The 26,161-nt window shown below is 38.9% G+C and overlaps 2 protein-coding genes across 7 annotated transcripts; both read left to right on the top strand.

Annotated features, from left to right (window-relative positions):
* Positions 1–1,107: 1,107 nt before the first annotated feature.
* cfap251 (cilia and flagella associated protein 251) lies at positions 1,108–8,079 on the top strand. The gene is made up of 20 exons (XM_044196366.1): positions 1,108–1,580; positions 1,769–1,909; positions 2,082–2,191; positions 2,282–2,390; positions 3,026–3,106; positions 3,198–3,275; positions 3,363–3,404; positions 3,557–3,771; positions 3,870–4,046; positions 4,128–4,378; positions 4,505–4,656; positions 4,743–4,919; positions 5,016–5,200; positions 5,308–5,422; positions 5,800–5,963; positions 6,061–6,151; positions 6,974–7,117; positions 7,238–7,466; positions 7,566–7,688; positions 7,785–8,079. The coding sequence occupies exons 1-20, from the start codon at positions 1,434–1,436 to the stop codon at positions 7,910–7,912; spliced, it is 2,859 nt and encodes a 952-aa protein (XP_044052301.1). The 5' UTR covers positions 1,108–1,433; the 3' UTR covers positions 7,913–8,079.
* A 1,871-nt stretch (positions 8,080–9,950) lies between these two features.
* LOC122876271 (MLX interacting protein) lies at positions 9,951–25,974 on the top strand. Of its 6 annotated transcripts, none has more exons than XM_044196359.1 (17): positions 9,951–10,598; positions 14,500–14,606; positions 16,277–16,362; positions 16,575–16,664; positions 16,813–16,854; positions 17,233–17,473; positions 17,765–17,857; positions 18,024–18,118; positions 19,141–19,732; positions 20,262–20,323; positions 20,613–20,697; positions 20,775–20,890; positions 21,159–21,266; positions 21,389–21,516; positions 21,604–21,727; positions 22,397–22,526; positions 23,539–25,974. In XM_044196359.1, exons 1-17 carry the CDS (start codon positions 10,276–10,278, stop codon positions 23,643–23,645), a joined length of 2,529 nt encoding a protein of 842 aa, XP_044052294.1. In that variant the 5' UTR covers positions 9,951–10,275; the 3' UTR covers positions 23,646–25,974. The 6 variants fall into 6 exon arrangements, with proteins under 6 accessions (XP_044052294.1, XP_044052296.1, XP_044052293.1 ...); XM_044196361.1 differs by having other exon boundaries at positions 9,952–10,598; positions 16,819–16,854; positions 17,302–17,473; positions 20,250–20,323; XM_044196358.1 differs by having other exon boundaries at positions 9,952–10,598; positions 16,819–16,854; positions 20,250–20,323.
* Positions 25,975–26,161: the final 187 nt, after the last annotated feature.

Below are 26,161 nucleotides of genomic sequence, written 5' to 3'. Positions count from 1 at the left end.
GTTCACAGTCCAAGTCTGCAACTCCACATTCTTCGGTGGGAAAATACAGATAGTGATAGTGATTTTGAATATTTTTTATGGTTTTCATTGTCATTTTTGTAATAAGTGTATTAATAATATGCACGTTGTTATCAAACTGCTGTTTTGTTGTTTATAATGAATATTTGCTTTTTTTCTGTCTCTGTCTTTCCCTGAAGTCACTGAAAAAACAAATCTATTATATCTTGCCACCGATTTACTCAATTTATTCACATTATAATTTATGTATTGTGTTAAAGTCTGTTTCTTTTATTTACAGATTGTCTAAATGTCCATTAACTTAGTCCTGAGAATAATATCCTCATCCCCCTAATCCAAGTGATTTACATATAGTGTAACATTTGTTAAAAGGGGTCAGGATCCCGGGATTTTACTGCCCTCCAGCGGTCACATTGAGAAACTGCAACACAAAAGTTAGATTCGTGTGACATGACAGCATACTAGTACTTCCGGCAAATCCTTCAAAATGGCTCAATGTGTCTGTGACTAGGAATTTGGTTCCTTGTGAGGAGAAGTTTACATTCAACAATTACACACAAATTATATAGAATCAAATAGAAATAAAATGATTTCGAACAATTCAAAAAGAAAGAATAATAATTAATGATAACTAATATAATATAACTGAACAATTAAATGAATATATAAAAAGACAAACATTTCTTGCGGTGTGTTCAGACAGAAAGTGAAGCAAATTAAAATCCTGGCTACGGTAATGGTAATGCTTGGTTAACTACTCTGCATACTCTGTGGCCTATACAGTACTGTAGTTTAGATTAGATTATACATTAGTATATTACCTAATAAATTTTAAATTACTTAAATTACTGCAAACTAATTGCCACATGAACAACCTGTAGGATGTGGGTTGGTAATCTAGCTTGTAAAACTAAACCTTAACTCAAACAGTATATCATACTCTATGGGATCTTAATAAGTTTTGCGTGTAAAATCAATTTTTGTAACTGCCAACTGAATAAATCCATTATTAATCGTGCTTTTAATCTGAAATGCCTGACCGGAATGTCTGCATCTTGTTTTAAACCACTTCACTCATCCCCCCACACTCTCAACGGTAACTAGGCAACGAGACGCTTCGCAGGCGCCAACGTTTTAGAGATTGTGTTTTTCACCCAACAGACCAGTTAAGACTGAATACAAAGTGTTTTAAACATACAGTTATAGACGTTTGAATGAAATTACACAAGAATTGATATTGTGGTGGTGTGTTTTCGATTAATTTAATGCGATATCTTTCGTAGTCTATCGTTACTCTTTGGCTAATTTAGCCGTAAGCAGAGACTTAGCGCCCTCGGCTCGACAAAATAAGGGGGGAATCTGTATGAAGTTGTTAAAAAATAAAGATTAATCTTCCAAGTGTGTGGTTAGACATCATGTCAGATGCTGAAGCTAAGGAAGAGGGCAGGAAGAGTGCAGGAGTTAGAGAAGAAACAGAGGTGACCGGGCAGTCTCAAGTCTACACTGCAACCAGAGACACACTCTTCCCAAAGAAGTTAACTCACACTGGAACACATGCATTGGTAAGTATGTCTCATCGATGTGTGTATTTGCACAAAATGAGTACTATTTGTATATTGACTCTGTGCACTTGTAGTCAAGAAAGTTTGGAGGAAAATTTTCACCCCCAAAACATATTTCTTTATATAAAAGGGTTATCTGAGAACTTTCACTGGCTCATAACAATACTGCAAATTTGCTCTTCACGCAGTCACTAGAATGGGTACTTGGGATGAATCCTGCTCTTCCTGCCTTCAGTTTGCAAGACCACAATCAGCTGGTGGTCCTCTATGCTGGAGCTCATGTTGGGATCATATACAATCACACCTCAAACTCCCAGCATATACTTCAGGTAAAAATCACCAGTCAGTTTTCGGCTTCTTGAGGAATATGAAATAAAAAGGAGATGAGACAGCGTCAGTGGAATGAGTAACCTGGGTAACAACGGATATCTTTTTATAGTACTAACATGCAGGTTGCAGTGTTGATTTAAAAAGCCTTCTGTATATACTCAATCTTCTCAGGGTCACTGCCGCCCCATCTCATGTATGTGTGTGAGTGAAGACAGACGCTGGATTGCAACAGCAGACCAGGGGCCGAAGAGCACGGTGATGATATGGGACTCCTACTCTGGGTAGCTCTTGATTCTACATGTATTAAGGCATTTTTTTTATGTATTAACCTTTGCTCTTGATGGTAACCAAATATATTATAAATATTCCAGCATTCCTGTGCATACATTGTTCGATTGCCACCCAGGAGGGGGTGTCATTGCGATTGCATTTTCAAGAGACACAAAACATCTGGTAACCCTCGGGGCCGAGGAAGTTCAAGTGAGTATGACAGCATGGTTGGGTATGGACAGATTAAATGAAACATTTAAAAAAAAATAATCCAGACTAAAGACTGCTGTTTAGTCTAGATTGCGAAATGCACAATGTAGGACAAAAAAAAGAGACAAATTTATGATCTGTGGTTTTACCAAGTAGCACCTTCTGGTCTGGAAACAGACACTCACAGGACTCACTCTAATTTTGAAGAAGAAGGTCAAATGAAGGTCAAGAGTGTGACACCACCAAACACTGTGTGACTTTCTGGCATTTTATAAGTAAGAGCTCCAAAAAGTGGCCCTTGATGACATGATAGTGTAGAATATTCATCCATATATTTAGGCTCTTTAAACGTCATGTCATGATTTTATTGTCTTTTTTTAGGATTAGGGTTTAAGGACTGTTTTATGCACAAAAAATGTAAAGGATATAAAGTATTCAACTTTTTAGCAAATGGTCAATATCTCAGAACTGCACTCTTTCTAGATGTGACCTTACAACAGTTCACAAAAAAACAAAAACAGCTTAGACGATTACTATTTCATACTGGGTTTGACAGTTTGAAACAATAAATGCCTTTGTAGAGTAAAATTTCCATCTGTTCGCAATCTATTAACCGTATGTCGATCTTTTCACAGTGCGTGTGTATTTGGGATTGGACAAATGAAACAGAAAAGCCTTTGTGCTTTACTGAACTCAATCCTAAACATGGTTTTCAAGTAAGTCACTTTTGTCTTCTTTTAACATTTAAATGTCACCTAACTTAATGGATGCGACATTTAAGAGTTCAAATGTTGGATTATTTTTCAGGATTACATCATTTTTAATCCAAATGATAGCACTCAGCTGCTCAGCAGCAGTGAACGCCAGGTGTTATTTTACAGCAGGGTGAGTCCTGCTGTTCCTTTTTCTAGAAAAACATAATGCAGCTGTTATGTGTTTGTTTGTTGCAATAATCAGCCGGTCTTTTTTCAGGCCCTGGGAAGTCTGCAATACTTTGCCCTGAAGCTTAAGAAGGTAAAGATAATCATAAAAAATGTTGTAGAGGATGGTATCGAATTATCAGAGATGTTTCTGTCTTCTGTCTCCATGAGTATTTTGATTCAGCTGTTCACCAGCAGTTCTGTGATGCAGCCACTGGTCGATCATATGCTATTGTATTCACGCAGCCTTCTCCTAAAACTGTCAACATGGCTGGCGGGTCACTCAGCCAGTCTGTGTTTCACTGGAGAGAGTCTCAGATCCTAACAGCGACTGCAGCAGGCAGCCTCGTGGTGTGGGTTGTGACGGAAGACTTAGCTGCAAACCAAAGCCTCCCCGGTGACAGAGTCAAGCTCATTTGCCTTCAAAAAGATCCGATCACTGCCCTCACTGTAACTGACAGGTACAATATTCAAATATTCACCATTGTTGTTTTATAAAAGTGGCATGTATTTATTGGTCTCTAATCTCTCTTTGTTTGTGTGTTGTTTGATATCACAGCTGTATCGTAACTGGTGACACTCAAGGTCATATCAAGTTTTATGATGAAGCTTTCATGCTTCTCACTTGGTACAGTGAATTCAACCTGGACGCTATTGTTTCCATTTCCTTTTCCAAAGAGTGTACAGAGGGATACCTGGAGGACTGCGCTTTGGACGCAAAACCTTTAATCATCAGGTAGAAGAAATACAATCTATTATGTCTTCAAACTGAACTGTTATGTGCATTTTAGCCAAGTTGACATCTCTTTTTCTGCAGGAACTTTGTTGTGTCCACAGTAAGTTCCACAGTAGTACATGTGAATGTGCAGAAAGGCATCCCTCAAATCCTGCTACATGAGAATTGTGAGCCTCTACATGCAGTGGCCTGCCACCCCAAACAGCCAGCTGTGGCCATGGGCAATCAAAGGGGTGTTTTAAAAGTGTGGGACTATGACAACAAAGTGGCCATCTGCAGCAGGGTCTTCGAGACAGAGAAGCAGATCCAGTGTGTCACTTTTGACCCTCAAGGTGAGCCAACATGCTCACTGGCTGTCTTTTGTTGTTTGCCGTTGCATATAACCAGCGTTAGCCAGCTGTTGTGATGTCGTCATTACATTCTTCTATGTAAAGAGCCGCCTTTTTGTCTCTGAACAGGAATATACCTGGCAGTTGGCTTTGGCAGTGGAGCTGTTCACATACTGAACCCCAGCACTTTACAAAGTGATCCAGAGGAGTGTTTCCATTACACTGAAGACGGCATCCATCACATCACTTTCTCCTCAGACTCAAAGTATCTTGCCACTGCGGTGAGCAAGTCATTTTTGATTATCAAGTGTAATATGTCCAAACTTCAAGTATGACGTGTACGTTTTATTTCCTTGTTCACTCTTAGGATGCCGGAAAAGCAGTGACGGTGTTCCACTTGCAGACTAATAAAGGCTCTTTGCCTCATTGGACGTACATGGGCAGATATCACTCCCACTACAAGCCCATCAAAGACCTTCTTTTTGGGGTTCACCTGGACAGCACCCAACCCAGACTGCTCTCTCTGGGAATGGACCGCCGACTGGTTAGTCTGCTTGGTCAAAGTTGTAGGACTCTGGACTACTTTGGTGTTTTGTTATACTGTTTTTGTTTATGCCAAATTTGTGGGACTTGTTAATAGGTGGAGTATGACCTGGAAAACAGTGATGTGAATAAGCTTCTCATCTTAAACTCGGAGCGCCTTGACCAAAGCGCTGTGCCGATGTGCATGACTTGGTATCCTCCCCTCACTACGGAGCAATTTCTTCTCATTGCCTCGGACCAATACAAGATGAAGCTTTTCAACAGCACTACCAAGATGTGCAGGTCTGTGAAATACTGTAATAAGATCAGATTATTTGTGAAATGTATTTCTCTGACTGTTCTCACTGCAAATACTGGAAAACATTATTGCATGTGTTTTACAAAAACAGAAAGACTCTCCTTGGCCCAGCATATGGCTCTCCCATTAAGAAAATGGTGGTCCTTCCCACGTCTAAAGAACCCGAGACGAACTCATATTACCTGGTCTACATCACAGAAGACAAGGTCAGTGCTGCAATTTGTTTGTAGTATTTTATCAAATAACCCTGCTTTGTAAAATCTAAATGGGGCTCTGTGTCTAAAATAAGTAATTTATTACTCTTTAAAAAGAAACCACAAGTGCTTGTCTTTTATTGTCTTTTATTAACACTGACAAGAGCAACGCCTTGTTTCAGTCTTAATAAAATATATTTGGTCATATATTTATGGGTTAAGTGTCACAAACGTATTATGTGAATATTTTCTGTGTAATCCTGCTTAGTGAGACAGACCCCAGGGCTTTTCAACCATATTTAAATTCAGTCGTATTTTGAACCCAGCACTGTTTTGGTGAGAAGACACAGCGATTCACATTATTGAAATTACCACTGTTGTATTTCCAGGTGGGTCTCCAGATTTTCCCTCTGGATGGGAACCCGTACAAGTCCAATGCTTTGATCTGCCATCCAACAGGGGTGTCTGCTTTTGCCTGCTCCTACGACGGCCGGTTTGTTTTCACTGCAGGAGGACCTGACCGCACTGTCCTGTCATGGGAGATAAGCTTGAAGTAAGGTTTAAAAGTACCAACCTGAGAAGCAGGGGAAATGCGTGAGCAGTGTAATCGTGTTTTCTGGAGTTAATCCTCTCTCTTGTTGTGAATGCAGTGCATTGGAGGCAGCAGCTGCCTTGGGAGGAAAGGACCTGTTACCCTTTTACACTCTTTTAGAGGGAGGCAGACATGGCAAGTTCTACAGGGTGAGTTAAAAGTTTTCCTTGTTCCCTACGACTGTCGAGTGTTACACGAACAGCCACAGATTATTCCATTAACTTGAAGTGAGAATCACGTGTCCTTTTCCCTAATATGTAGTGTCATCAAAGTTACTATAGTTATGCATTGTGTTATTACGCATGTTGATTTGTGTTTTTAAGAATTTGGTTTCTTGGTTAAAGTCAATTTTCGTAGAAATCTTTACTTGTTGTTAGTATTTCAGTGTGCTGGTGGAACATAATTTCTCTACACAGCCTTTGTATTGGTATAGTACCCTGCATGCCTTGTAATTTTGCATTTAATTGCTCATGTATAGTTACAATTTTTATTTCTATTCTTATTTTTATTTTATGTAGTTCTAATTATTGATTTATCTGTACTTATGTCTGGCCCCCAGGGGATCAATAAAAGCTTATCTTATCTTATCTTATCTTATGAAGTATCACTGAGTTGATCTGGTTCATCCAGCAATTTATATTAATTTCCCTTTTACATCTGTTTGTTTTGATGGTGAAGATGATTTAGTTTAATTCGGGTTTTCTTTGTTTTTGTGGAAAGCTGGAAAAGGTGGGTGGGTGATTATTTTGGACAGTGGATGCTTTGGTGGCAAAATATAACATTCAACATTGAAATGTTGTCTACTTGTTATTGGACAGCATTGCTCATATTCACACATATATTGTATTTCTGGATTATACAAGGCCACAGTTTTTACTTGGCGTTCCATTCCTCCTCCAGCTGTATGAGTTTTAGTCATTTCTGATACCTTTTTAACCATAGATTCTCAGTTTGTGCTTTTATGTCTTTAGGAGATGGAGGACTTTTTCTATTACTGCCAAATCCATCATCAAGGCATTGACTCAATGGAGAAACGACAGCTGTCTACCAAAATCCCCCTGTCAGAGGTTCCCTCTCTAATGAGAGCTTTGGCCTACTTCCCTACTGAGCAAGAGGTACAATGTGTGTAAATGAAGTGACATTTTTTAACAGCAAATGTAATTTTATCTGACAGTAAAAACATCACAGCCTCAGACCTGTATTTACAAATTGCTTTATTATTATTTTTTTACCAGATAGAAGATATGCATAACGAGGTCAAGTTCAGCAAGTATGCCGAAACAGGAAAATATGTGACCGACATCGACCTAGAGGAGTTCATCAAACTGTATGTCAACCACCGACCAGCCTTCGGCATCTCTAGCGATGAGCTTGCTCAAGCTTTTCATGTCCTTGGTGGCCGTGATAGCGCAGGACAGCGTGTTCTGCAGAGACATGAGCTGCTAGAACTTCTACAGGCTCGAGGTACGCTGCAGGCTATTCAGTCAGTTTTAGCTGTATTACTGTCCAACACAAAGTCACAAAGTCCAACATATGCAGACATTTTGATATTATCTTTGACAGGAGAACACATGACAGAGGAAGAGGTGGCAGAGTGTTTCACAATTCTTTTAGGCCTCAATGAAGAGGAAGAGGAAGAAGGAGGAGAAGAGGAACGTTCTGCTCATGGCATTTTTAAATCTGACAGTATGTAAAAGAGAAACTCACAAACCTTAATCTAAGAATTCACATAACAGCTGAAAAATCATAATCACTCTTTGTTGGGTGTGTGTGTGTGTCCAGGTGGAGATTCAGAATATTTGCTGGAGTGTGTGATCCCAGATGAGATATCTGTGGAGACATTTACAGGTCACATCCTAGGCTTCCCGTCCTCAGCAGAGCAGAGCGACAGGTCTTCCCCTCCAGAGTGATCAAAGCAACAAAGTGTCTGCTAGTCTAAGAGTTGTGTTGGTGACGAACCTCAGACTCTCTCCTGCTCTTTTTAAAAGTTTCTTTCCAAAACATGCCCTCACAGAGATACTGGAATTTTTATGTATTTGAATTAAAACTCTAAAAATATTAAAAAGGTAGATCCTCATGTCCAGCTTTGTCACATACAAGATTTAAGGTTCATTTTTTTGACCTTTTACAACACAGGGTGGCACAATGAAATGAAAGTTGTAAACCCCTTTATGCTACACACACGGAACATATGTATACAAATATTTAAAATTAGAATAGAATAAAAAAAATATATATACAGTTGTATACATATATTATATATACAGTGGTGTGCAAAAGTGTCTGCCCTTCCTGACTTCTTATTTGTTTGTCACACTTAAATGTTTCAGATCAAACAAATTTAAATATTAGTCAAAGATAAGTAAACACAAAATGCAGTTTTTAAATGAAGGTTGTTATTAAGAGAAAACAAAATCCAAACCTACACGGCCCTGTGTGAAATAGTGATTGTCCCCTAAACCTAATAACTGGTTGGGCCACCCTTAGCAGCAACAACTGCAATCAAGCGTTTGTAATAACTTGCAATGAGTCTTTTACAGCGCTGTGCAGGAATTTTGGCCCACTCATCTTTGCAGAATTGTTGTAATTCAGCCCCATTGGAGGGTTTTCGAGCATGAACTGCCTTTTTAAGGTCATGCCACAGCGTCTCAATAGGATTCAGGTCTGGACTTTGACTAGGACACTCCAAAGTCTTCATTTTGTTCTTCTTCAGCCATTCAGAGGTGAACTTGCTGGTGTGTTTTGGATCATTTTCCTGCTGCAGAACCCAAGTTCGCTTCAACTTGAGGTCACGAACAGATGGCCGGACATTCTCCTTCAAGAGTTTTTGGTAGACAGCAGAATTCATGTTTCCATTTATCACAGCAAGTCTTCCAGGTCCTTTTTGGTTGGCCGGCCACTCCTGGGAAGATACACCACTGTTCCGTGTTTTCGTCAAAGCTTCAGAAATGGCTTTATAACTTTTTCCAGACTGATAGCTCTCAATTACTTTCTTTCTCATTTGTTCCTGAATTTCTTTGGATTTTGGCATGATGTCTAGCTTTTTTTTTGAAGATTTGGTCTACATCATTTTGTCAGGCAGGTCCTATTTAAGTGATTTCTTGATTGAGAACAGGCGAGGCAGTAATCAGGCCTGGGTGTGGCTAGAGAAATTGAACTCTGGTGTGATAAACCACAGTTAAGTTATGTTTTAACAGGTGGGACAATCACTTTTTCACACAGGGCCATGTAGGTTTGGATTTTGTTTTCCCTTAATAATAACAACCTTCATTTAAAAACTGCACTTTGTGTTTACTTGTGTTATCTTTGACTAATATTTAAATTAGTTTGATGATCTGAAACATTTAAGTGTGACAAACATGCAAAAAAATAAGAATTCAAGACTTTTTCACACCACTGTATTGTACTACATATAAAATGTATTTTGTAAGGAAAAATTACAGATGAACAAATTGAACAGAATTTGCCTTTTGATATTTAAGGTACATTTTGCTGTTAATATTTCTTTTCACTTAAGTCAAAATTTTAATGCAGAACCTGTACTTGTGACCGAGTATTTTGTGGTTTTGCTTAACTAAAGGATTGGAATACTTTCATTACTTCATGCAAAAAGATCAGTTGCATCCATTAATTTTTTCTTCCTTATTTTTTAGGAGGACTAATTTAACATTTTGGACAGGGAGAGAGAAAGACAAGAGGACACTTTCAAACATCAGGGACCCTCTGATAATACTTTTCTTTTTGTTTCCATTCAGAAGCAAAAGAAAAAATATATTTCTTAGCAAATAAGACTTATACATTAATCGTTACTGTAGTCATTTGAAGCCTAGATAACTTTGACACACATCCAGTACAAGTGTTTTGTGCTCTAGAAACATTAAAACAGGACTGTTGATCTGTCGCTTCAGGTTTATTTTGAGTTCTTTGGTGGGTGGGGCTCTGACGTCGACCAATCAGAAACGCGTTAACACAGGAACTTCCTGCTCCGGACAGAGGAGCCTGCAAGCTATTTCTTTGTCAGCTGGTCCCTGCGACTCTACGTCAACTATTCAACAAGACAACAACACGTTAACATGGGCCATTAATTACCAACAGCGAGGTTTAAAAATGAGTGAACCGAGGAGTCGGACTGTACAGCACGAAGCTGATAAACTTTAACCAACAGTCAGCCTTAACCGCGTTTTCCAGCGCTGTTGGCAAGCCTCATGAAAGGGAGTTTTTATTGTCCTAGCTTGCTGGCTAACGTTAGCTATTTGTCTGGTGAGTTACCGACATGGCTACTAGAGAGATGTCTTTACGGCAGAATTACCGTCGCCCACCGGCGAGCATTAAGCAGGAGCAGGAGGACGACTCGGACCCGGAGGAGGCTCACCTGGGGCTGAGGAGGTCAGACGGGCTGGAGTCTCAGATCATCCACAGTGGACACTTCATGGTGTCTTCGCCTCACAGCGAGCACCCCCCGAAGAAAGGCTACGACTTCGACACTGTCAACAAGCAGACCTGTCAGACTTATCATTTTGGCAAGGCGAGCATGTCGCACCTCTCCATAGACGCTTCACTTACCAAACTCTTTGAGTGTATGACTCTTGCGTACAGGTAAGTTACAACACACCTCACCACCCTGTATTCGCGTGGGAACATTCATTTTCACTTTAGCTCTTCGCCATATGCATGTTGACCTCTCTGTTATCATGTCCAGATCAGTGAAGTCAGGCAACGGGAGACTGGTGTGAAATTGCAGTCACGAGTCTCCTCTTCATGCAACTTCCTGCTTGACCACTCACGATTTGTAGTCAGTTTGGTGCAGTGTTCAGACCATTTTACAACAAAAGTACCAATACCACAGAGTCAAAATACTCCATCACAAGTAAAGGTCCTGCATTCAAGATTCTGCTTAAAATGCGAAAGTACAGAAATATTATCAGCAAAAGGTAAATAAACTGCAGAAAAATGGTCCCCGTGACTGATATATTATTATACTGTGTATGACGTTATTACATTACTAATGCATCAATGCTTTGGCAGCATTTTACTGTTATAGCTGATCAAGGTAGAGTCAGTTTTAACATATAGGCCTAAACAGTTAGTTTAGCCCCCTCCTAAGGGTCACAAGATAAATCTGGGGGGTTGTGAGATGATTAATGGGGTATGAAAAAAAGTCCTGCCACACACATTTATATTCATATTTCATTTTGGATGATTTTCCTTCTTTGAGCCTCAGTTGTTTGAATTAACCCGTCTGAGAAGTTTAGAGGGGAAATGCTAACGACTCGCTTATGATATGTATTTATTGTAAAATCCAGTCAAATAAATGTAGTGTAGTAAAAAGTACAATATTTCCCTCTGAAATGTAGTGGATTATAAGTATAAAGTAGTACAAAATAGAAATACTCAAGTAAAAGCATCTCAAATTTGTACTTCAGTGCATTACTTGAGTAAATGTACTTGTTACTTTTCACCACTGGTTTAGTGTTGAGATATTATGAGGACAGGGCCTGATGTACTTAGATCACGCTCTCATTGCTTGTGAAAGAAAGATCTTTGTTCTAACTGAACGATTCAATAGGAAACCAGGAACAAACTGTAATCTTTCAAAATACGCTGCCAGGAGAGCTTTGGCGTGTCTTGCCCAAGTTGCCACGGGCTGTGCAACTCGTAAATCTTGTCAGATGGATCTGATACCATTCTTTAATAGTTTTTTGTTTTGATAGTGCCAAAAGGGAATACTGGCAGAAACAGCCCAAACTTGTTCTGTCATTTTTAAATAAGACAGTCAACGTCATGACATATAGATTACATACTGTTCTTGCTGAGCTGCTGTGGGTCAGGTGCTAGAGCAGATCAGCAGAGCAGAGTCGGTGGTACGATTCTTGGCGCCTTTCGTTGTCCTTGAGCAAGACGGAACGTCAAATTGCTATAATGTGTGTGCATGTGGGGGGGAATGCCTCTCTCTGTCACTATCGCTGTGAAAACCAACTACTTTAATAATTTTAGTCCAGAGAGTCCAAATTATTTTGGGAGAGAGAGAGAGTGCGATCAGTCAAACAAATCCCAAACTTACTCTTTAACTTTTTCTTTTTACTCTGGCTGTCTGCACAATTATCAAATTACTAAATCTGCCGGGTCCTCTGGAAATAATTGTTTTAAGTATCAGTCAATTTAATTTTGGATTTAACATTTAGTCTACAAAATGTCACAAATACTGACAAGTGACCCATTAAGAGTTACCAGATGTCCTCAAATCTTTAGTCTAACAAACAGCATAAAAAAGTATTTAGTCTGTAATGTAATCTGAATTTTTACAAAATTATTAAACAAAAATCAAAATTGGACTTGACTTACATTGCTAGAGTGAGAAGTTTCAGCACTACACATGGACAAAGAACAATTATAGGTTCATCATAATGTTACCACCTAATATCACAACACTTAAACACTTGTTGTGCCACCATTTTCCTATTTACGTCATAAATGTTTTATATGCTGGACTTTATTCTCCAGACTATGCCATCCTTTAAGCGAATGTTGATAAGTTTATAGGCTTAAGACAATGTAAAAGCAGTGTAATTGTTAAGACACAAACTAAAAGTTGCAAACATAAGCTGGGTTTAAATGAAGTTGACGGTAACAAGATATTAAGAGGTAAATTGTAAAAAGAAATAATGACATGCTAGACATTGCTAGGCTCACGTTACCCATGGTTCTCTGTTTACAGCTGTAGTGTTACTTGATGCAGAGCCAGCTGCTCAGAGGATTCCCTCTGACTTTGCAAATGGCACCAACTTGGATTCACCAGGAAGACTAATTATAGATCAGTAAAGCACTACCAGTTACTGTGCTGCTGTTGTCATTCATCTGAAAAGGAAAAGTGAAGAGTATTTATGTACATGAGAGAGCATTTACTCACAACAAGAACATTGGTGGATCTGCAAAGTTTTCCCCTATAATACTGCCTCTGCTCTCTTCATTGCACCAAGCTAGACTACCTACCTACTTACCTACTTATTGAAACAGATTTTTCCACTCCCAAGGACTCATCATACAGAAAGTAAGCACACAAATGACAATAGGAAAAAAATCGGAAAGACTGAACAGGAAGGACAGAGTGTAAAAAAGACAGGACAGGAAGGATGGAAAGAGAGAAACTGTGAGCTAACCCTTTTGGATTGTGATAAACATGTCCCTGTCAAAGCAGATTGTAAATAAGCATTATCTCCTGTCTTGTTAAAATGAAACATAAACTTTAGTCATGTCATTTGACATTTGAAAAACATTTTTAAAAGCTGGTGTGTATTGCCGTTATAGTGCAGTAGTATTAATACACTCAGTTAGATGTTGAACTTCATACCTGCATTCTTTGTGAGACCACAAAGTTTCTGTGCATTATGGGGCAACTTAGATGTTTATTATTTTCTGTTCAATTTAGAACAAAATTGTGAACAGACTGTCCACGGCTACAGTAATGTGCTATAATCATGAATTTCACATACTGTAGCCATAGCAGTGCACACTAATGAATTCCTCCAATGTCACCCCGTTTTACATTTAGTAGCGCACATGTGTGCTGTCTCGGTTTATCTGACTCCTTGTCTCCATATCACATTTGTAATTATCATTCTAACTTGAGCTTGACCTTGGCAGATTCCTTCTTGTTTGTTTTGCTTGCTTTATTCCTTGAAGTCTTTTCAGTGTTGGTCAAGGTGACCTGTACCTTTTTTACCTTTTTTTCTTTTTAAATTATTTGTACAATTGGATTCTCAGGGTAGAGTTTAGCTTTTTTCTGTTCTTGTGGCAAAAGACAAATAGCTCTTTCTGTCGGCAATGAGTAACAAGCCTTTTTTTTTTTTTTTTTAGGTCAAAGTTATTTTAAAATGTACTTATTTTTAATTATTGTATATTGTAATTATTTGTAAAATAGACACATTGTTCCAGAGCCTAGTGCATTGGAAATTAGAAGCCAAATTCAGGCCAGTCCATCAGACATGTAACTCCTGTCACCGAATGGTGCTCTCTTACCTTTTATGGAGTGATGGACGTTTGCTCAGTGTTACACTCTTAGGCATTAAGGCTTGGGGTCATTGTCAAGCGTCGGTATTAATGTCAAAATGAGGTTTGTAAGGTGACATTTTAAAAGAACAGACAGAGACAACATTTCTTCCTTTCTGGTGTCAAGTTATTAAAGTTGAGCAGAATAGATGCACGATAAAACAAATCCAAGTTAAGGTGTTGTGTTATTATGGGTAGAAGATACAGTGAGCATTTTTGAGTGAGCAAGTCTGTGGAATTTGTTTTTCATCCTGTACAAGCAAGAATATCAGCAAATGGCTTCGTCTGCTAGAACACAAAGGAGAGCACTGTGATCTCTGAGGGTTTGAATTTTTGTCGAGATATTGGTGATCTACTTGTGGAGTTAAGCCATTGCATTTGTTACATAGAGTGTCTCATGTCTCATATCACTTGTGAAATTATTTCACTGTTAATTTTCATGTCTTTTCAGTGGTAAGTTGGTATCTCCCAAATGGAAGAACTTCAAAGGTTTAAAACTGCTTTGGAGAGACAAGATCCGCCTCAACAACGCCATATGGAGAGCCTGGTATATGCAGTGTAAGAGTTCCACACCATCTCTTTCATTTGTTTTCCATAGAGTGTAGACTGTTTAGCATTTAGTTTAAAGTAACTTGAACTTAACACTTCTTAAATCAAGCTGCAGCATGTGTGAAGACATCAGGATCTGGTATAGCCCCAGTAATATTGCCTTTTTCAGGCTTGTCACTAGGCTTTATTTTTCCTCTCAGTTCACATGTGTATGTTTAATACAACCTACACTTAACAGTACTTGCAACATTATCTGTAAAATCATGAACACTACTACTGAGTTCTATTTTTTTATGATTTAAAGATAAATATTGGCACAGTCTTTGCAACTCTCTGCAGCAGTAACAGTTTGTTTACATTAGGGCTGCACCTAACGATTACTTTTTTAATTGATTAATCTAATGATTATTTCTTTGATTAGTCGATTAATCTAACGACTGATTTATCGATTATTCTAAAGATTATTTTTTCATAGTAATAAATAGTAATATACAATTGTATGTACTACAGGGCATTAAAAATATAATATTTGAAAGAACACATTAATATATTGCCCTATTTCTAGTAGCTTATTTATTATGTCACCATTTTAATTATTCTTAATTCTCCACCTTATTTTAGTGTTTACTCACAAACTACTTTAATCTGCTCACCTTGCTTTTCCCTTCAGTTCTCTTTTCCCCACACTCACACGCGCACACCTACACCTCTGGTCACACACACACTGGCTTGTCCCATCTGTTTCTCTCTCCCCGTATCTGTCTGCACTGTTGACTTTCTTTGTCAGCAGTATGTTTTATAAAGTTGACCAAAAAACACAACTCCAGTTTACATTTTTTCACCTGCGATTCCGTTTTCACAGCAGCAGGTGAGCCGCAAAAAGCTTGTTGTTAATGACATCGCCTATCGAATCGATCGAAACCAATGTGGTTGTGAATGACAAGCTTTTACAAAACAACAGCATAAGTAGGCCTACATAAACAGGAGACTCTCTCTGTGTTTGTTTCTATGCAGAGGGGTAGAGCGAGGGGAGATTGTAGGGAGGTTTTTGTGCTGCAGCTTGATCTCCGGGTAATCCATGCATTGACCGGTGCAGCCATACTACATTGCGACGCGCCTACGCACGATATGCAAATCGCCGTATTCGTCGATAACGTTGATGAATCGCCCCAGCCCTAGTTTACATGCCATGAGCAGTTTTGTGACAATGACTAACAGCAACAGTGCACACTAGGTCAAGCTTTTCATGAGCTATTAGCTGAGCTATTACCGTTCGCATACATGATGTAAGAAATAGAATTTCTTATAGTAGGAAAATATTTGGAGATGTCAGTGAAAACCTGTGCAATAAACTACATTCTTTAATGTTGTGTAATGATTTATGTTTTGTGTAATTATTAATATTCTTTTGTGACACTTCTTGGATGTCTTGTACACCCATGTGTGATGGCCACTTTTATGTTTATGACCCAAAATCAATCAACAAAGTATGGCTGGTGAGGAAGTGAAGTCACTTTAACCACTTTTGTGATCTTTATACTTTTAAGTAATGTGTGCCATGAGATGTTCATTTATTTTCTTAAATACTAAATGTAATTCACCGGTATGAGGGGGAGGGGGAAAAAGGGAACTGCGTATTTCAACAGAGAGTGACTTTGAGGTTGTTTTTCTACCCCCAGATGTGGAGAAAAGGGAGAATCCTGTTTGTCACTTTGTGACTCCCCTGGATGGAAATATAGACATGGATGTCCATCGTCCTGCAGAGGTAAAGTTGAGGGAAAATGTGATCATTATGTGGTGTACAAACAGCAATAGTGACTGTTGTTTCTTGTCACCGAAATCCTCCTGTGGATGATTTTATGTCTCCCAAACACTTTCATTTTGTTTTATGTTTCCCTTGTCACTTCCTTTCTTTGTGCTGTGTGTTTTGTTATGGACTTTATGGGTTTATTTTCCATCTCCGTCTTTCTTCTGCAGGCCACTGCTACAGATGGGAAATGCTGGAAAAGAAGAATTGAAATTGTCATAAGAGAATACCACAAATGGAGAACATACTTTAAGAAAAGGGTACTGTATTGTTCAATATTCTATAAATACACTGTAATATTTGTTTTTGTCTGGGGGATACTGGGCATTTCGTAGATGTATCCTGTTTGTTTGACTGCTTATAAATATGAATATTTAACTACTGTGGCACTCACTAAGTCTTTTATAGTTACAGAAGCACAAGGATGAAGACCTCTCAAGCTTGCTTAAGGTATGAAGAAATGCCTCATGCTCAGCCCTTCAAAGTGCTGTTAGTATCAACATGAACATTGCTATCAGCATCTGTTCAACCAGATGTTGATACTGATGGAATTAACCCATGCTAACCCAGTCACCCTCACATTATTTATATACTTTCTAACATATCACCTTTGACTATGCAAACTAAGTACTTTTGACTGCTTGCACCTAATTTAGCATGAAATTTGCTGACAGACAAAAAATATATATAAATGAATTCTTTTTAGAGTAGTGCATGAAGTGTGAAGACAAAGTATTAGTTTAGTGCCATCCCATTTTTGCTGTACTTAACACTGCCTGCTTGTGTTTTCATTAACTGGCTTGATGGTTGCATTTTGAATACTGAAAGGGACCAGAGGAGCAGCTATCGCTGTTTGGGGAAGTCTCTCCAGACATGCTCCGTGTCTCCTTTTATCAGGATGAAGAGACTGCAGCACGCCGTGTGTCTCGTAAGCATAATGAAACACCTGCCCCTATGGAGATGGACCCCCTCTTTGACATGGATGTTCTGATGTCTGAGTTTTCAGACACATTATTCTCTACGTTGGCCTCACACCAGCCTATAGCCTGGCCCAATCCAAGGGAGATTGGTGAGAAAATCAACAGCTATCTATTTTATGAAATCAGTAGAGACAATTAAATTTTTAGTATCTTCCTACTCGCTTAATACTTGATTTAACATTGATTTTTAGCTAAACTCCTACTTTTGTCTTTCGTTCATTGTTTTCTCTACATTTTTGGTTGTATAATTATCGCTAAATTATGTAACAGCTGATATGAGTGCTGCTTGAGGCTGGATCTCAGCAATATGTTATGTATCTGTCAAAATACTGGATGTCTTCCCCATGCTCTCCCTACCTCTGCCTCTTTACCTTGCACAGCTCATGCAGGGAATGCAGACATGATCCAACCAGGACTCATCCCCTTACAACCCAACCTGGACTTCATGGACTCTTTTGATCCTCTGCAAGGTAGCAGTAAGACACCACCCAGTAGTACTGCACACACACTAACAGTGCACACTTTATAATAATCGAGTGCACATGTTCTAGTATCTCTGCTATAGCAGTTGGCTTAGCCTAACACAAACAGTAGTGTGGTTTTACTAACCTCTAGCTAACATAGAGACTCTTGTTCCAGACTTATTTCACAGCCTCCGTCAGACCGCCTTCCCCTCTGTTTCCCCCACTGCATCATCTGTCACCCCTCTACTCAGCAGCAGCTCTCAGTCACAGGTAAACAGTCCCTAACACACACCACTACGAAGAGACTTTGTGCAAGGACCGTATTATTTTTCCTAGATTGAAGACTTTTTTTAGTTTTTTTTGGTCAATTCACAAGGATTTCTGCCACATCTTCTACCATCTTTCTGTTTAATGTAGTTACACAAAAAAATCTACGTAACATAATAATATTACTAAACTGTATTTACATAGCACTTTTCATACATGACTTGCTGCTCAAACTGCTTAACATTAAGTTAATATTTTTTTGAGAATAACTCACAAAATATGGCTAAATATTTAGCTTCTCTTTCATGCTGTCTTCCTTCTTGAAGCTCCCTCAGAAGTCATTTATTTAGCCGTATTTTGGTGAAAGTATATTTCAGATTTTCAGTTGGGTCCATAAATGCAGCTTTACCATTAGTCCCTGTCTGACTTTTTTAGATACAAAACATAACAGTAACTGTATCAGAGCCATGCCAAAGGCGTTTTTTCGCAACATGTTAGTGTAGTTAAGGGCACGTTCATGGACAGGTTTTTAAACAAATAAAAGGATCTTAAATTCTATTCTTCATTTGTGTACCATAAACCCTCTTGAAAACAATATAGGTATATCCTTAGGACTTAAAGGTCCAGTGTGTAACATTTAGGAGGAGCTATTGGCAGAAATGGAATATAATATTTATAAGTATGTTTTCATTAGTGTATAATCAGTCGCATTAAGAAAACTAGTGTTTACTTAAGTTCAAGTTGGATGCAGTTGTGAAAATTAAGCTGCAGGGTCAATATTGAGCAGCCAGAAAGGTCAATTATTCTTTAATTTTTAAATGAATAATGAATCCACTTCTGACATTGTCATTGCTGACAAATAAATAAACCATATAAAAGGTTTAGAATGGGTAGTAAGATTGCCTTTTTACTGTCAAAATCTTAACCAGCAGAAAAGAGAACATTTCCAGCTATATGAACTTACATAGAACTAGAAGCAAAGACTAAGTCTGTTTGTTCCCTTTTCTTTTGTCATCCCTTGCCAGGCCCAGTTAATGTCCTCCATGCAACTCACAAGCAACCACATCTCCCCTCCTGGCCCCCTGCCCATCTCCTCTCCCATGACCAGTCAAATCAGCCAGACTGGTGCTGGTGGTGGTGATGCTGCCTATGCACAAAACTACATGCCTCTGTTTCCTGGGCAGGCGGCGCCCAGTGATCAAGCGGTAGTTTCCTCAGTCTCTCAGCCGTTATCCCACGATCCTCTTGCACAGTGCCTTCCAGGTCAGGACATGGCCTCTGCCACACCCATGGTTCCCTCGTCCTTGGACAACACCTTAGTGCTGGGTGAGACTGTAGTGCCATCTGTGATTACACACACAGCCTCCTCTACTGTCACATCCAGTGAAGCAGCCACCACCTTCAGCCACGGCTCAGAGTATAGCGCCATATCCACACAACCTCCACCTCCTCCGTCTCAACTCCAACCATTGGCTCCATTGCCTGCCACTTCTGTCCAGCACCCTCAGACTTTTGCCCTGCCTCGCCCCTTTCAGTCATCCAGTGCCAGCAAAAACCGCCCCGTGCAAAGGATTGCTCCTGCTAACGCCCTCCCCCCCTCCCACCTCATCCTCACAGGTCTGTTGTTTCTAATCTCAAGATCAAGATATTGATTCTGCATTTGGAGAAATTTTGCATTTAACATTGTTGATCTGGCAGTGGAGCTGTTTACACTTAGTTACCACAAGATAGCGCTCAAGCCTTTCTTACTCATATTGTCATACTGATTTACAATGAATTTTCAATGCATATCGGAGTCACTGTGGATTGTACCACTGATAATGTCACTGATTTTGTGCCTTTATTGGAGAACTGACGGCAGAGGAAATGGACCCCCTGCTTTTGTTTTAATAGAACAAGTTATCTTTGTACAATTCAGTTTTCTATTAAATTATACAATTTAAAACGCTCAAAAAGATGAAACCTGTTCAGAGTTATGTTAACTACAGAGGTTATTTCCTGCATAAATGGAAAAGTCACTGAGGAAAAAGGCAGGGGGGACCCATATGTCAAAAATGATAACTCATTAATGGATGTTCACGTATGAATGCACATAAACACTGCAGTGCCTTACTGTCAATGTTCACCCTCTCAGCCCCTTTCCCAGGTCATGCCAATGCTGTGATTGTTACACCGACACCTCTAAAAACAGATGTGGTCCAGAGAGGGGTATGTTTTCAGCTCTGTCAGTGTCATCCTCACTGTTTCATTTTCTTCTTATGCCACAGTGGGTCTTGAAATTATTAGAAAATGACAAAACTGCAGCATTTTGATCTCACTGTTTATTTTGCTCTGATGTGTGTAATTCATAAACGTGAAATTGATTGGGGATCAGTTACAAAGTAAAGAAAGATCATATTTTATTGTAGTGGTTCTCACTCTTGTACCTCTTTTTTATTTCTTGTCTATTTGTTGTCTTTTCATGTTTCTCTGGCTCCTGGATTTCACGTTGTGTCAGACGCGGAAGTCTCCCCAGCCGATTGTCCCCAAAGACAAGTCGTATTCTTCCAGCCGCAAAAATCAGAAAGCCTCCTCTAGTGTCGGTGAGAGTTTACTCAGAAAGCACATCATAACTCCAAACCTACCACTTGTTACAAATTTGTTTGTTTTTTCTTTCCAGTTCACAGTCAGCCAGGATCAGATCAAGGATCACCATGTGGGTTAGATCAAGTTCCTAGTCCCCAGTCACTGATCAGCGGCAGCAGTACACCTCTGGTAAAGAATGAACGAAATCAGGTTTGTGTTTGTGTGTGTTTATGTTTCTTAGTATAAATGGTTTGCTAGTGTGATCGCTACATTTTTGTGAGCATATTGTTATTACTTGAATGACATATAGGGCTTTCACAGGCTTTATATGTTAAAGCATGTAGAATCCTGAATTTAATGCCTGGGCAAATCTATAACCCAGTTTGTAACATTAGTAGCATTTCCTCCTTTCCTCTGTAATATATGACACGCTCTCAGTAAGCCTCTGTGTAACATTTCCACTGTTGTTGTGTGACAGAGCCGGAGGACAACACACATATCTGCTGAGCAAAAGAGACGATCAAACATAAACATTGGCTTCAAAACACTCTGCAACGTGATTCCCACTCTAAAGTCACAATCAAATGTAAGTCTGTGTCAGGACATTACTATTTTTGACCATGTTTGTCCACAGTATTTGCCTCACATATTGTTCTAAATATTTTATTTGCTTTCTCCCTACCATATTCATTAACTTTGTACATTTAGATCAGTTATGCAGTCACATTAACGAAGACAGTGGAGCACATTGGGAAGCTCCAGCAGGAGAGGCAGCAGATGCAGGAAGAGATCAAGAGACTGCGAGAGGAGATAGAGGAGCTCAACACCTCCATTAAGTATGTTACAACATCGTATATATCTCACTCGTCACTTAACACACTAATTCACACCTGTTTCTGTCTCCTGTCACCGCTCAACCACAGCATTTGTCAGGAGCAGCTACCTGCAACAGGGGCACCCATCAGGCGGCATCGCTTCGACCACATGCAAGAGAAGTTCAATGAATACGTAAAGAACCGCACTCTTCAGAACTGGAAGTTCTGGATTGTATCCTTCAATGAAAGAGCTTACACTGACGTCCACTGTTTGCTGCTTATTAATTACACAGAGTATGGTGTAAGCATTTTGCTTTGATCTGGAATGCTCTGTCTGAGAAGCATCTTGTTCAGATTGGACTGATACATAACAGAATGATATATCCTGTGTCATGCACAATAATGTAGACTTAATGGAAAGTAAAGGTCACATAACTGAAACATTTTAAATTTTTCCCATCACTCTTGAGGAAAGTCAACCTACTGTTAGTCCAGACTATATAGACAGACTTATTTAAACCTTATTCATTGGCTACAGTGCCTAGAGGATTTTAATGTTAATACAAATAACCAAAAAATCACTGTGACTATTTAACCAGTCTCACTGTGTTTTAGATGGGGAAATAGTTTTGTACTTTAGAGGGAGTTGTCTACACACTGAGCTGTTCCGAGATCAAGTACAACCTGAGTCATACTTGAAGTAACAAGACAAGATTGTATTATTTGCGTACTTTTCAGGTTAAGCAAACCACAAATTGAAGCACGAAGTGGTAAAACAAAAGTTACAGACATAGACGTTAGTCATGTAGTACACAAGTCTGGAGCCCAAACTGTTGCTCAAGCAGAATTGTGTTTGTCTCACTCAGTTTTATAATTGATCCTTGACTGTCATCCATTCTAGTTCAGCATCATTATCAAGCCTCTCTTTGAGTCATTCAATGGGATGGTGTCAACTACAAGCAGAGCAGAGCTGTGTCAGACCACATTGCAATGGCTCGATCGTCACTGCCCCCTTCCAGTGCTCAGACCCAGTAAGTAAAAGACTGTGTCTCTTCGACATCCAGCACAAACACGCACACACGGGCACACAGACACACAAAGGTACTGCACGTCACCAGCCCACCTACTCTATGGTTGCAACAGAAAGGATCAGTAGTTGTGGATCATTTTCAGCCCAGCTTAGAGGGGACTTCCTTCCAGCTGCAAAGTGTTATGTCATTGATTCATTAGATCTAGATAATTCAGTTACTCAAGACTTCCTATCTGTCACTATCTGGTTGTTTTTTCCTGCCTTTTATTCTGTTTTCAAGCAACCGTGACATGACAGGAAATTTAACAGTGCATCTCATTTTTTAATAATATATGAAATCACTCCAGCTTCAAGAGCATTGGCAAACAGTGGTGATCACACTTTCCAGTAGTTTTTTTTTTTTTTTAATCACCCCCCTGATCAAAATAATATGCTTTTTTTCCCTGACTCAGTCTGACTTTAGCAAGTACACTTAGTGGATCTGATAATGTAAGGTGACGTCAAAAGATTTCTATCATTCAGTCACAGTTTTTGCAGCTCTCAGCTAAGCTTTAGAAGGCTGGACCTGCATCGCTGCAGTAAACTGAATTAAGCAGGTTTATCACTCCGGCTTTTTGTTCCATGTCTAGCTGGGCCGTCCCCTCAAATGTAATGATTCAAATCTGTCTGAGTGCCCTGCAGTCAAATCATCAGTTGTAAGACAATTTTTAATTGTCCTCAGCATGACACACAGGGTTCTTTTGCATCCTGGAAAATCTGAGAATGTTTAATGTAGCAGTCATGGAAAAGTCCTGGTAAATGACTGGTAAATGATAAATTTGCCCACAATGTCCTGGAAAGCATAGAACATTAAATTTTGTTTCCGAGTCTTGCCTCCCACCTAGTCATGTTGTATTGAGCACCCAAATCATAATGAACTGTGAATCAAGGATACACAGCAAGACGGCTGGCTTCAAAATGCTGTGTTTTACAATCCGGTTATGGTTATTAAATTGTGGTTTATTGTTTTTCAGTGGTGCTGAGTACCCTTCGCCAGCTGAGCACAAGCACATCCATTCTTAGTGATCCATCCCTGCTGCCTGAAGAAGCCATCCAGGCAGTAACACACACAGATGTGTAGCATTGCTCTCAGAGGAGGTGAGGTGACCCAAAAACCACCTGAACCTCTCTAACAGCAATCATCAAAATGACATATCACTAGTTTACCTTATAGCCATTCTGTAAGGTCACCACGTCTTCCACAGATCCACAACTTTCCTGAAAAATACATGAAATGATAAATATAAGCTAGATCTGGCTTACTTTTACTCTGTATGTACGATGGTCATACATTTGTCCTGTTGTACATTGATTCTTCCTTTGACATCGCATTTTAACAGAAAATAAAAACATTTTATTTGAATGACAGCAATTACTACTGCCTTCACCTACTTTAGGTGAAGATTTTCTAAATACTTTACTGGAAGGTGGTACTTTCTGAACAACAACATATATTTAAATTACTTTTATAATGTAAAAACACAACATTGTGTTAAAAAGGGAACTACTGAGTGATTGTTCATTTTGTGTTCTGTATAAAGTGTATGGATATGATGCTTTTTTCACAAAGAGATGTGATGAATGTGGGGGGGGGTTTAGGACTAGCTGGCAGTATAGTTTGTGGTGTTTTTTTATTTGTTTGTTTTTTGTTTTGTTTTTTTGATGGCCCTGAAACCTCCCAGAAAGGCTTCACACCAGAAGGTGGGGGATCGCCTGAAACATGGTCAAGTTGATCACTCGTCTGTGCTTAATTAGTACAAGAAAGATGAGAACCTTATTGTCTTTTCCATCCCTCATTTACTCAGGTGAACGTTATTTTGCCAGTTAACAATAATGGTTTCCTGGTGGTTTTCCGTCCATGCTGAACATCTTCCTTCATACTTTGCTTGCTCTGCCCATTTCCAGTGAGTTCAACTGCAAATTGTACAAGAAAGCAGTCGTCTTAGATACAGTATGTAACATACATAGGTTTCTACTGGGCAGGTCACAGCACAATGGAGCTATGTTAATTACAGCCCTCATAGGGAGCATAACTGAAATAGCAGTACATATATATATACCATTCACATGTACAGTGTTACACGATCTTAGCTTGAATGCACAGCAGCTGTAGGGGTCTTTTCAGTTCTTTGTTGGTCACTCAGGGCTACGCTGGTCAGCATTATTTTCCATTCAGCTATGAACAAATCAAGTCAGAATCCTCAGCAGGAAAACACGTCCTCTGTAAGGGTACGAGTTACATCACATAGTTTGATTTACTGATGTTTTCTTCTGCTCATAGTTATTTTAATTTATGTGTGTTAATGACAGACACAGGAGAAAACAATCAGTCTGTCATGTTAAAAGACACAGCAAACAGAAACAAACCAAAAGCCATATCAGAGTAGTTTACCCATCCATTCAGTTCTTTTTTTTTTTTTGTGTTACAAAAAACACATTTGACAGTGCACTCTGTTGACTGCTTGAGAATTAGACACTGTGCATGTTTAGTCAACATGTCTGATGTACATCAGCCTTAAGGTTAAATAAAGTGCCCTTACACGTGATTAGACTTAGCACTCCTCAGGCAAACAGTCATTTTGTGACTTGTGTTTTTACTTTCTTTTCTGCAGAACAACTGAGTTTACGGAGTTTTATGGTAGCAAAAGGCACCACTGATAGTTCTTATATGATGAATGTGCAGCTTTTTGTGTGCAGTTTTTTATTGTGGATTGCTGACTTCTTTTTTTGGGAGATTTTACTTTTCTACAAGATAGAAATAATGTATCTGTCGATGTACAGGCTACTCAATTTACAGTAAGACAGGGAAAGCAGTCATCAAAATTCAACACACAGTGTACACTGTTGCCTAGTGAAATCAAATAGGCCTATTTTTAAGTCACGTGTAATGTTTAGTGGCTACATTTATCCAAAATGACTTATTACTACTATAAGAAAATGAAAATGCACCTCCGAATGCAGCTGTGGTTGTCATGATTGTGGATGAAAATTTATTTTTTTGGCTTTTGTTTTTTTCCCCCTTCAAACTGAGACTCAGATTATTTAATTTATGACAGAAAGCCCCAATGTTCCACTGCAGCTGGACATTTGTGTGGTGATTTTATTGTTGTTTTTTTCTCTTGTCCTATGATTTTAAAATGTTTGTCATACCAGGTTGGATTTCCAACTTCTGTTTGCTGTTTCTATGAGGGGGTTTTGTACCGGATGATGTACAGTATATCAGTTGGTCAAGTTGGTTCTCCCCAAATTTAGTATTGTAATTCATTTGTTTGAAGAAGTAAAGATATTTTCTTATGCTGCATCTGAGTGGGTTTTTTTGTTGTCTTTCAAATTTCCCAAATGTGTTCATGCACCAAGTTTTAAGATGCCTTAAATGATTCTGAATCACAATAAAAGCAACAAAAATGAAACTCTTGACTTCTTATTACTTTATTTTCAATAAATATAATTTTGATTTGAATAAATATTGCTTGGTTATCGGCATAGACTATATAAAACAGGGTTATCAGATACTGATAATTAGTGGATACGAACTATAAAGCAAGTGTACTTTTTCATCCATATAAAAATTGATTACAAAAATAAATTTTTCAATAA

The sequence above is a fragment of the Siniperca chuatsi genome, linkage group LG5 (genome assembly GCF_020085105.1).
Source record: "Siniperca chuatsi isolate FFG_IHB_CAS linkage group LG5, ASM2008510v1, whole genome shotgun sequence".
Lineage (NCBI taxonomy): Eukaryota > Metazoa > Chordata > Actinopteri > Centrarchiformes > Sinipercidae > Siniperca > Siniperca chuatsi.
Note: the sequence above shows the minus strand (reverse complement) of the source record. Positions and strands in the feature narration are given on the sequence as shown.

Excerpts from the sequence above, each read along its gene's own strand:
- cfap251 (XM_044196366.1), top strand. The coding sequence starts at position 1,434 with ATGTCAGATGCTGAAGCTAAGGAAGAGGGCAGGAAGAGTGCAGGAGTT. Across the intron at positions 1,910-2,081 it reads ACTCCCAGCATATACTTCAG|GGTCACTGCCGCCCCATCTC; the intron begins GTAAAAATCACC and ends CAATCTTCTCAG. Across the intron at positions 6,152-6,973 it reads GACATGGCAAGTTCTACAGG|GAGATGGAGGACTTTTTCTA; the intron begins GTGAGTTAAAAG and ends TTATGTCTTTAG.
- LOC122876271 (XM_044196356.1), top strand. The coding sequence starts at position 10,276 with ATGGCTACTAGAGAGATGTCTTTACGGCAGAATTACCGTCGCCCACCG. Across the intron at positions 17,858-18,023 it reads TTTTGATCCTCTGCAAGGTA|ACTTATTTCACAGCCTCCGT; the intron begins GCAGTAAGACAC and ends CTCTTGTTCCAG. Across the intron at positions 20,698-20,774 it reads GAAAGCCTCCTCTAGTGTCG|TTCACAGTCAGCCAGGATCA; the intron begins GTGAGAGTTTAC and ends TTTTCTTTCCAG.